We start from the raw sequence: 12715 nt of genomic DNA on the forward strand, positions 1-12715 counted from the left end.
ATACTGCTGTGATCAAATTGAAAGGTGGATTTTTATTTTTTTCCTATATATTTGTTGTCCATTTGAACATTTCAATATGAATATTTTTTTTTTGTTTTTCAATTATATGTGTTTTATGATTATGCTTTACAATTTTACAATAATTGCTTTACAATTTCAATTATCTTTTTTTTTGTATGTTTTATTTTTTGTGATACTTATATGTTTTGTCATATTTAATTCTTTATTTCTTATTTTCAGTTTTCAAAAATTATTTTTGTATTTTTTATTAATTATTTTTTTATATTTTCTACAAATCTGATTATTATTTTGGTAACAATGTGCCATTTAATTAAGATATATTTGTTGTCTATTGGAGTATTTTAGAATTTTTTCTGGCATAATTAATACGTTTCTTGTTTCTTTTAAATTATTATACTTTTCTAGAACTATTTTTTTTAATTATTTTAATTTTTTATTTTTAGTATATATATTTATTTTTTTATTCATTTGGTTTTTGATTATTTTATTTTATTTTATATATTTTTTTTATTTCGTCAGTTTTTAAATATTTGTATTTTATTTTACTAATTAATTCTTTTTTTTTTTAATTTTCTGCTAATATGAATAATTTTTTTAACCACATTTTGGTATTTAAATAACTTTATGAGATTAACACTAACTCTATGGAAAATACCTATAAAACATTTCTACTTATCTTTTACTTGTAAATTCTACTAAGCTATTTATGGTATTAATTTATTAAAGCAGTTAATACCATTACCGTTATGCCATTATTTCTACACTTAGGCCTATATTTCACTTAAGACAATATCAAATTGCAATTACCAAGTAGTTATGTGGGTCGTGGAGTCCTTTAAAAGTTTTATATACAGTACTGAATATTCAAAATATTTTTAAATCAAAGTGGTTAGTATTCAGGTTAGGTTTATTTTTAGGATATAATTTTTTTTATATGTAGGTATGTATAACTATGATAAAAGTTGTGATAATCTACTCTTAGCTTAGCTACGTATTTTAGAATTCCAGCGCAGCTTGTATATACATATATATTTATATATAGATAGTACCAACCAAAATTTACATCTACTTGTCATTCAATTACAAAAAAGGATATTTTTAACTACACACACATACAGTATATGGTATGTTTAAATGCTAGTAAAATGCGAGAGTGAATACATTTCAATTTTATCAAAAATGCTTCAAAATTCGATTATGAGTTACGTATACATATAAGTTGCTTTTAAGTCTACAACTGAAGCCGTTTGGATTGTTTTATTTTTAATATTTAAAGTTTCAAAATTTCGCTTTTGATTTTTAAGAGAAACTTTTTTAAGGGAAAATGTTTGAAAAATTCGTACAAAGAGGTTTTTATGCAATTGTTGATTGTAGCATTTATCCGTTAATTTTCGAATATCTTTCTCTCTCTCTCTCTCATTCCAAATGCTCTAAATATTTATTGTATGTTGATTGCAGAACTGTTTCGGCGAAGAAAAACTTTATTCGCCAACCGATCTCAAATTTATTTATTTCGTTTTATTTAAATTTTATGTTTATTTTTTATTTTTGTTTTTGGTTTTTGTCTTTTCGCGCCGCTTGGCGTGACCTTACCTCGGCGGCGGCGGTGGCGGTGGCGGCACCTGTGCTCGGCTCGATGTCTGCAAATCGAGTGCCGATGTGCTGTTGAGCGGACTGTCGCCACGTGGTGGGCGCATCGCTGTTGTTGGCGCACGTATTTGAGCATATGGATTATCGAAGAAACCTTGTGACATGGCCAACATTTTGACAGCTATTTACTTAGATTAGGTGGTTGGTTGATGGACGCTAGCTGCAATGATATAATAAAAAAATTCTGACATTAGATTTTTTCGAGACATATTGATATATAAAACGGGACCAAAAACTACTTTCTGGGTATGTACTCCTTTACAAATTGTATTTGATTTGCTTCGATAAATTTCGAAGTAATTATGGATTAGGAAACTTAATAATTTAAGCGCCAATAATATATGTTATGAATTATGATAAAGAACCAACTGACATAAAATCTATAGTTATGTTTCAGAAATATTCGATGATCATCTGAGTAGATGTGGTTAATCTTTAAAGCTCTAAGATTATTAAAGAATAAATAAAACACATATAGTTTAATATTAGAAACTAGCTTTATTATAATTGTATGTATGGGTTTTTCCTTATGTTCTTAAAATGATTTCGGGCGAGTGACCGCCGCAACTGGTACGCATAAATTCCGTGAAGGGGCCCAATTTTCGACCACCTTTTGAAGCAATTTGGACCGTATGTCAGCAATAATGTGTCAAATACTCTCCTCTAAGTCGTGAATCGTCCCTGACTTATCTGTGTAGACAAGCAAATTCACGTAACCTCACAAAAAATAGTCCGGCAGTGATAAATCACACCATCATGCCACTCTGCCCTACAGCAGCAGTAGTACTTACGGTGCGCACTGTACGACGTCTCTGAGGATGTTGCGCATTATCCTTTAGAGTAAACGTGGTGTGAAACCGATTCATGGTTGCTCAAATTACTGACTTTACTTGGCAATTATGTCGATTTTGGGCAAATAACAATTACTTGAGACATGAAGATTATTAAGTTAAATGTCGTAGTCTTTATACAGTTTAACATCATGTTGGAAAAATTTCCAATCGACCCTTCGATATCAAATCCTACTAATTAAAAAAAACACATTATAAATCATAGACGTGCGTGTGACATACTTTATTACAATGTATAATGCTGTAGTCAGATTCTTGGTTTTTCTTCGTCAGATGTGCTCCATTTCCGCTTATAAATCCGCTCTGATAGTACTGACCCTATTTTATTTATTAACCATGCTCTGCAAAATTACAGTTTAATATTTTAATTTAGTGCTTACCTATGTTCGGTTAATAGCGCTTTGTGGACGAATTTAAATCCTCAATATTTCAACTTTCGCCTAATGGTATGCTGTAGTGTTTCGTAAGCCAATTTAAGCTGACTATTTAGGTGCAAAAAGAATACATAATTTATTATAATGCGCAATTTTTTTATGTTCGTTTTTCCGTTTTTTTTTGTTATTTATTGATTGTTCCGCAGTAAATAACCGCAAAAGAAATGTTATCACTGTTGGTATTAATAGAACCATATCAAATTTAGTATATTTTTGCTCACATAACACATCCTTATGTATTTTATATAGAAAAGTAATCATTAACAGTTATGTGAAATTTTTCTATTAATTTCAAATTTATCGTTGTAAATTCAGTGATAACAGTCCTCTGCAACACCATTTTCTAATCTTATCGGCGATAAATCACCAACGTTACATAGCCGGCAGCGAGCAGAGAGTAGCAACGCGGCTCCCACTTGCGTTGAGCTGCGCAGCTCCAAAACAAGCGGAAATTATCAGTAAACTGTTTATTTCGGAAAGCAATTTGCATTGTAAATGGCGGGGCATATTTATATGTGAAGGAAATAAACGCACGAGTAATAAATATATCAACACTCTTGGTGCGATTGTTGTTATGCATACATACAAATTTATGTACATTATTATAAAAGTGAATAAATATGTAAAAGGGTGCAAAAAGGCAGATTCGTATAGTTTTGGCAATAAATTTAGATAACTGTATGTAAATTACTGTGTTTGAACATATTTTTATTAAGCTTAAATTAGATTTAGTTAATGTAAGTCATGTTAATTTAGCCTAAAAAATATCTGAAAATCGAAAGCACCAAGCCAAATATAAATAAAATATATGTCTAGATCAGACGTATATTTCATGGACTAGTAATAAGGCCCGGCATAGTTTTTTAAATATATCTACTTCATATAAGACCATTTTTCGATTAATATACTAAGACATTTTTTCGTTTTTGACAAAATTATTTATTCCTTCGTCTACATTAATTTAGTTGACTTCAAAGTAGTCCAGTCCAAAAATTCACGAACAAGTTTAAATTAAGGTCATAAACGGCCTACAGAGCATATTATTTGCAACACCACCACTCATCTTGAGACCCAGCATTCATTACTGGATTATATTCGACCGAATAGATCAAGTCCAGCACGCCGAGAAAAAAATATAGCAGCCGGAGCCGAGAGTGTGCACGAAGACCGTGGAGAGTCGATTCAGCACCCTTCACAGCAACTCGGACTGACGTATGGAACGACTTGGCGCATATTACGTCGAGATCTTAAATTGAAAACGTACAACAACAGCTTGTGCATGAACTAAAGCCGCTCGAACTTCTCAAGCGACATCGCTAGGGTCTATGTGCTCTTGAAAAGTTCTGTGAAGATCCGACGTTTTCCAATTTCAAATTTTGTTCAGCGATGAGGCTCATTTCTGGCTCAATGGGTATGAAAACGAGCAAAATTGCCGCATTCGGGACGAAGAACAAGAAGAGATTCTGTCATTTCATGCAGAAAAACAATGGTTTGGTTTGGTTTGTGGCTCGGTGGAATCATTGGTCCTTATTTCTTCAATAATGATGGCTGTCAATGACGATCGTTATCGCGCCATGATAACTGGTTATTTCATGCCTAAAACTGAATCTCGTGACCTCGGCGATATTTGGTATCAACAAGACGGCACCACTTCCCACGAAGCTCATCAATCATCAATTTATTGAGAGAACACTTCGGTGAGTAGCTCATTTCACGTTTTGGGCCGTTCGATTGGTCGTGAAGATCGTGTGAAATCAGACTGTTAGATTTTTTAGTGTGGGGATATGTAAAGTATATAGTCTATGCGGACAATTCCGCTTCGATTCAGGCTTTGGAGCAAAACATCACTCATGTCATTCGCCAGTTACCACTCGAAATGCTTAAACGAGTCATCGATAATTGGACCATCTGAAACGTAACCGCGGCCAACATTTGAAAGGAATCATCTTCAAAAAATAAATGCCAAAGAATGCTAATAAAAATTTCTCATTAAATTTGAAGGTTCTGTATTTTTTCTTTAAGGAAATAGGGAACCTCGAAATGTATCACATTTTATAATATCTCAATAGCTTTAAGTGACTATACTATATGTGATAAAAGTGAATGAAATCGGCCCATAATTTATGCCGTTGGGGTGGAAAGATGTACTCAGGAGTGCCGCAGTCCGCACAAACCTTCCCCCATTTCTAATTTCATGATGACCCAAACTCCTTTTTTTATACTCTTGCAACAAAGTTGCTAAGGAGAGTATTATAGTTTTGTTCACATAACGGTTGTTTGTAAGTCCTAAAACTAAAAGAGTCAGATATAGAGTTATATATACCAAAGTGATCAGGGTGACGAGTAGAGTTGAAATCCGGATGTCTGTCTGTCCGTCCGTCCGTGCTAGCTGTAACTTGAGTAAAAATTGAGATATCATGATGAAACTTGGTACACGTATTTCTTGACTCCATAAGAAGGTTAAGTTTGAAGATGGGCTAAATCGGCCAACTGCCACGCCCACAAAATGGCGGAAACCGAAAACCTATAAAGTGTCATAACTAGGCCATAAATAAAGATATTAAAGTGAAATTTTGGCACATAGGATCGCATTAGGGAGGGGCATAGTTGGACGTAATTTTTTTGGAAAAGTGGGCGTGGCCCCGCCCCCAACTAAGTTTTTTGTATATATCTCGGAAACTACTATAGCTATGTCAACCAAACTCTACAGAGTCGTTCCCTTCAGGTATTTCCATATACAGTTCAAAAATGGAAGAAATCGGATAATAACCTCGCCCACCTCCCATACAAAGGTTACGTTGAAAATCACTAAAAGTGCGTTAACCGACTAACAAAAAACGTCAGAAACACTAAATTTTACGAAAGAAATGGCAGAAGAAAGCTGCACCACCCAGGCTTTTTTAAAAATTGAAAATGGGCGTTGCGTCGCCCACTTATGGACCAAAAACCATATCTCGGGAACTACTCTACCGATTTCAAGAAAAATTCGAAGAAAAACTTGATTGTCGGATTCCGATGTCTGAAATGTAGCGGAGTTCGAGCTTAAAAATGTGGGGGTGAAATCACCTTCTGTGGTTAGAACAGGTTCAAGTACCGGCATTTGTTTTTTAATACTTTATCTATAAATAATTAAAAAAAAAAAAATTTAGTACTTGGCGAATAAAAATCATGCACAGAAAGTAAAGAAGCTAGAAAATCAAGAAATAGTATTATCCCTGTTAATTTTAAAATTAATTTTCGCACTTTATTTCTAACTTTTTTAGTAGGAATTTCACTGCGTCGATCCAAATAGTGGCAAAATAATCGTTAGTTGGATCGGATTTAAGTGCTGAAGTTCGAATAAAATATCATATTTGACGACTTTTAAGTTATCAAGTTGGATTGAATAAAGGTCGACTCTAAAAAGTGTCTCACTTTGACAGCTTAAAAGCTCGGGTCATTGTGGTATTTGAAACAGCTATTTAATTGATCATACAGACCTTAATAAATCGACAAAGCGTGCGGACCCTATTACAAATTTGTTGGGGCAATGATTCGACGAAGGTATGACTGGCAAGGGGATCTACGTTCATTTCGAGATATTATTATACTTATAAATTTTGTCATTGCTGAGTCTAAGTAACAGTTTGTCGCAATATCAAAAAGGCCACAATAATACAAACAAATAATATAAATTAATTTATAGCGTCGACTTAGAATTTATTATTCAATATCGCAAAACAATTCCGGGTACGCCAAATTCTGGGAATCCCAAAAACTTTTGAAGATTCTAGACTGAACTCTCTTAAGCAGCTTCAGGATATTCATTCCTGCCTTCCATCGTCGTTGTCTCTGAATGACCTGAGCAAGAAAACGCGCTCATAAACGATGAATTGTTTTATGATGCGTTGCCTGTTTTCGAATATACATTTTTTCCGATTATTTGCACCTTAAGAAACGCATTAAAAATTAGAATTGTACAGAATTTTGGTTTTCGAAAAATTGTCTCAGCCACTCAGAAGCCAAAATTATTTTAGGGTTTCAAAGCGACTGTAAACTAATGACGATTCCGTTAAATGACTCTTAAAGGAATTCGCTCTCCTTACAGTCAACCAAAAATCATTTCAGTACTATTACATTTTATTATTTTATTTTTTATTGAAGACAAAATTCCCGTTCTATTTTTAGAAATATCAGTGTAAAATTCATGTTTTTGTCACAATCTACATCTTTATATGTATATAGATGAATATATATATAATTATATATGTAGATGAATATGCACAAAACTAGTAATAAAATGCAATTGCAATCGCATAAAATACAACATCGATCAAATATTCAATCGCAAACGTCACCAACACTCAATAACAGGTCAGCAATTTTTTTTTCGTTGACACTACAAAAACAATATGTGGCAGCGCGCGGTTACTTGAAATTTCTCCGCGATGGTAAATGTAAAATTTATGGACTCACAACATGATTTTACTATTGTGGCCGAAGCTAAGCTTTCAAAATGCAATAAAGTCACCGGTCACCGCCGACCAGTGACAACTCATCGTTGGCCCCTAAGTGCTGACAAGCCCACACTCGTTCGCTAAATGAAATTCACACTGAGCATTGATTTTCACCTGACTGCTAACCAACTGTCCATTACAATCCTAACGGGCTTTTACATAAATAAACACAATCAGTCGTTTATATATACATATTTGTACGCATGTATAAATGGACGGACACGCCTGCTCGCGTTGGGTGCCACGGACATACATTATTCACGCTCGTTGCAGGGGAGGCGCAATGGTGTGACAGTAAACAATAAATGAAATTGCGTGAAAATATTCAAATGAAATATAGTGAGTGACCGTATGGACACAGGTGTGCATGTAGAATTCATTTAGAACTGAAAATCTTTCTAAAAATATGGCATGCAACTGCATATTTTAGCGCCGGATTTAGTTTTATGGTTTTCAGTGAAGAATTATGGGTTTTTTGAATTCTTCAGCCAAAACGTGCTTCTGAAGTTTTTTCAGATTTTTTCTTTTTGAAACAATAGTCCACCGACTGGTAGTCGGTAACTCAGCCCACTCACCTTTTGCAACAGCCGATTGTCCGGGGAAGAGGGATTATTAGAGAAGTGAGCCCTAAAAGTTTAAAGATAGAAAGATCAGAGTAGTTCCGGACTTAAATGAACAGTTTCGTCATGGTTGAAACACTCTCAAACACTTGAAAACTGCACGCCTATATATGGAGTACCTAGTGTTTGTAAGTGAAACTTCACACCCACATATATTCATAAAAATTATGTCTAACCTGCTTAATGAATGGATCAAGATAAAAATCTTTATATTCCAGCTTACACCAACCGACGTTAACATTTTTCTCACAAATGATCTCACTCTTTTCAGAATATGGTTGGACGAATGCATGCCCGACTATTGGAATTATGCTCTGCTTAATCCATAAAAAGAAAGACGCCACAATCGGATATACGGTTCTATTGAGCGTTTTGTGTGAAAGATTAAAGTCCACCATCAATAAACTGATTGGACCTTATCAGTGTGGCTTTATGACCTATGAAAAGAGGATTGAAAATCACCATCTTTTCGTCGATTTCAAAGTTGCTTTTGACAGCACGAAAAGGAGTTGCCTTTATGCCGCAAGTCTGAATTTGATATTCCCGCAAAACTTAGACAACTGTGTAAGCTGATGATGAGCAGTACCAAAAGCTCCGGCAGCATCGGGAAGGGCCTCTCTGAGCCGTTCGGTACAAAATGAGGTTTCAGACACGGCGATTCCATATCGGACGTCTCCTTAAATCTACTTCTGGAGAAAACAATTCGAGCTGCAGATCTGAATAGAGAAGGTACAATCTTCTATAAGAGTGTTTAGCTGCTGACGCACGCCGATGATATTGATATCATTGGCCTCAACAACCCCGCCGTTAGTTCAGTTTTCTCCAGATTGGATAAGGAAGCGAAGCAAATGGGTTTGGTAATGAATGATTTTGTCTATCAACCAGCATTTACACCAACAACAACGTCAGCCTCGAATTTCAACGCAGAATAACTCTATCAAATAAATGCTACTTCGAACTGAGTAGGCAATTGAGAAGTAAACTCCTCTCTCGACGAACAAAGACCAAACTCTATAAGTCACTCATCATTCCCGACCTCGTTTATGGTGCAGAGGCCTGGGCAATGACAACATCTGATGAGTCGAAGTTACGAGTATTCAATAGGAAAGTTCTGTAAAGAATGTATGATCTATTGCGTATTGGCAATGTCGAATATCACATTCGATGGAACGATGAGTTATACGTCGACATTGACATAGTTCAACAATTTAAAAGACAGCGGCTACGCTGGATAGGTCATGTCGTCCGAAGGGATGTAAACAATCCAGTTCTGAAGGACCTGGCTACCTGAAATCTCCAATTTGTGCCAAACAGCCGTAAGGAAGAACGAATGATCAACCATCGGTAAAATATTGACCGAAACCATAACAACCGCGAATGGCAAATGCGCTTGATTGGTTGTCGTGCTGCCATTATTCCGAACGCAATTAAAACAAATTAAGATCATATAGACGCATCTTTCACGGGAGCTACATATAACGTCTGGTGACAGTTTTTGTACAAGATTTATTCCATTTCTCTACTTAGTCCTGCATAGTCACTCCCATCTCCCAACCAAATATGACTTATGTATAGAATTGTAAGTAAGATAAATTCGTATGCAGCTGGGGCATCCCGCAATTCTGAGATTGGTTAAGGTATGCATTTTTTTGATAGTAAATCTGCTCTCTACTTTTTCATTGACTCCGTAAGGGTATTTTCTCCTTACAATACTGTCTTACCATTCTCGATCTAATTAGGATATTAGCGCCGACTGGCTGCCCAAAAAATAATTTTATGGGTATTTGCTCTCTTTAGTAAGTGACTAATATTTGTCTTCCAATTTAGTCTTGGTTCTTATTCAACTCTCAGGTACTTTATTTTTGTAGACAGAGGTTTAGGCTAAGGAGGTGGGATCTTATTTTGAGTTTACGATGACATTGTATAATTAAACTTCTGCTTCACTACTGCGAGTCATCTTTACAAATTTTCACATACACTTTTTGGTTTCTTTGAACATTAATTAGTAATTATTCAACTTAAGGTTAGCTCTCTTGTATTAAAACCTGTTTAAGTCATGTTTATCATAACTTTCGGTTATATTTCCAGTCAGCTTCCAGTTAGCTTTAATCAATGTAATTTATAATTTTTTTTAAAACTAAATTTTACTCATAATTATAAATATTTTACAATCGATTTAATATGATATCATAGCAAACAAATATCTGTTTATAACACAGTTGCTCGATTTTGTATTTATTTTCATTTTAATTTATAATAGGCTTATTTATTATTGGCATAACAACAAACTATCCACAAAAACAATTTTAATTATTATAAAATAATGTAGAAAAATAATTGAAAAAGTATTCGGGCTCAACCGGGATTTGAACCCGGGACCTCTCGCACCCAAAGCGAGAATCATACCCCTAGACCATTGAGCCGCTTGATATTAAAAGTTGTGTTTTTTCTTTTTTCGCTTCTTCGATCTTCATTGGCCAGCAACAGTTTCAATATTTACCTGTCTTGAATGATAGTACCTCTTCATTGGTTTGTTGTTGCACTAATTACAAGCGAAGATTCATGTTTTCAAACTTGTTTTCCTCTATCATTTGCATTCAAACATAATCGTGTAAGTTATATGTGTACGATAAGGTATTGACTTTTAAAATGCTGAAGAATGCTCTTTTACAAATGTTTACAAAATAAAATATTAAGTTAAGGCAAAGTCTTCAAATTTTACCCAAAAGCTTGCACCAACTTAATTAATAAACTGCTTAACATATGTATGTATGAAAACCTTTAAAACTACTCCCAAATCAAGGTAGTAAAAAAAAAATACATACATCTGAGGAAGACCATTTCTTTCCTCATATATATGGGGATTAGAAAAACACGTTTGCGAAGGCCTAAACTCAAGATACCCCTTCATTTTTAAACAATTTTAACTTAATAATGTTAATTGATAATGAGAAGATTTGCTTCTTTAGAACTCTTGCTAAGCAAACAATAACGAAAGAAATTTATTTTGCTGTTGTTGAATACTCAGATCGTGTCTGTCGCACTAAATAGCTCGAAACTTACATATATTTGTCGTTAGCAGATGGGCGGAGTTAAGTAAACATGCAGACCATATTTCCATAACATTTCTCTTTTAATCTGTTATTGAAACACTTTTTTTTTGATTTTCGGAGCTTTAAAAATTCAACACGTCTATTCACAGGGATCAGTCATCAGGCAGAAGCTTCTACAGATTGAAAAAAGTTTATATGGCTTTCCCTAAATACTTTTGCACGCTAAGTCCTCTGTAAGAACATAACTGTCTACAAGAAAATAATGGGAAACATAACGGCACATACCCCGCTCACTTCCCTTATAACAACGTTATAATAACTACTTAAGGGGCGATCAAACAATAACTGAATACGCCACTTTTACCTCCGAGATGGCTTGAGACAGCTTTATAGGAAAAGGTGTCAAAATTAGACAATTGCTTTAAAATAAATTTAAAATAAAAATTATTCACTTAAAAATTTTCCTTACGTGCATACAAACATATGTAACGAGTAAACCAAGTAGAGGTACTTTTTTCAACAGCCTGTTTGCGATAGATCACGCGTCAGTCATGTTAAGCTGTCATGTTATTTTTGTTCAATATTGTTTGGCATTTCATCATGGAAAGACTTACGCCTGAACAACGTTTATAAATCGTTCAACTTTATTACGAAAATTCACGTTCTGTAAAGAACGTCTTTCGAGTGCTTCGCCCAATTTATGGTCATCGTAATCGGCCTATTGAGCATATTATTTGGCACCCCATCACCGATCTTGAGACCCTGCATTCATTATTGGATAATATTCGACCAACATGTTTGAGTGAAGAAAATAAGCAACCGTAGTTGAGAGTGTACTCGAAGGCCGTAAATAGTCGATTCGGCGCCGTTCGCAGCAACTCAGACTGACATTTTGAACGACTTGATGCATTTTACGTCGAGATCTTAAATTGAAAGCGTACAATATACAGCTTTTGCAAGAACTACCTCTCGACCCTCACTAGCGACACCCCTTCGTCTTTGGCTCTTGAAAAGTTCCGAGAAGATCCGACGCTTTCGAACCATATTTTGTTCAGCGATGACGCCCATTTCTGGCTCAATTGATATGTAAACAAGCAAATTGCCGCATTTCAGACGAAGAGCAACTTAAAGTTATTCAAGTGCTGCCATTCCATCCAAAAAAAAAACAACAGTTTGGTGTGGTTTATGAGCCGGTGGAATCATCGATCGATAGTTCTTCAAAAATGATGCCGATGAGAACTTATCCGTCAATGGCGACTGTTATCGCGCCATGACAATCAACTATTTCATACCTGAAATTGAAGCTCGTGATCTCGGCGATATTTGGTTTCAACAAGACAGCACTACTTCCCGCACATCGCATCAATCAATGAATTTATTGAGAGAATACTTCGGTGAGCAGATAATTTCACGTCTTGGGTCGGTCGTTTGGCCACCAAGATCGTGTGATATCACACCGCTAGACGTTTTCCTGTGGGGATATGTAAAGTCTAAAGTCTATGCGGACAATTCCGCTTCGATTCATGCCTTGGAGCAAATTCATTCGTTTCATGCGTCAGTTACCGGTCGAAATGCTCACACGAGTCTAGT

At 35.0% G+C, this 12715-nt stretch overlaps 1 protein-coding gene and 1 non-coding gene across 3 annotated transcripts in view; both read right to left on the reverse strand.

Moving 5' to 3' along the window:
* LOC120766984 (sex determination protein fruitless) overlaps window positions 1–12715 on the reverse strand; it is a 432626-nt gene that overhangs the window by 347279 nt on the left and 72632 nt on the right. For both annotated transcript variants that reach the window (XM_040092783.1, XM_040092784.1), the window contains exon 3: window positions 1615–1831. In XM_040092783.1, coding sequence (XP_039948717.1) covers window positions 1615–1784 — 170 coding nt within the window. In that variant the 5' untranslated portion in view covers window positions 1785–1831. The remainder of the gene's footprint in view (window positions 1–1614; window positions 1832–12715) is intronic.
* Trnap-ugg lies at window positions 10424–10495 on the reverse strand. Its single transcript has one exon. It is a non-coding gene; the product is annotated as a tRNA-Pro (tRNA).

Source organism: Bactrocera tryoni, chromosome 1 (genome assembly GCF_016617805.1).
Source record: "Bactrocera tryoni isolate S06 chromosome 1, CSIRO_BtryS06_freeze2, whole genome shotgun sequence".
Lineage (NCBI taxonomy): Eukaryota > Metazoa > Arthropoda > Insecta > Diptera > Tephritidae > Bactrocera > Bactrocera tryoni.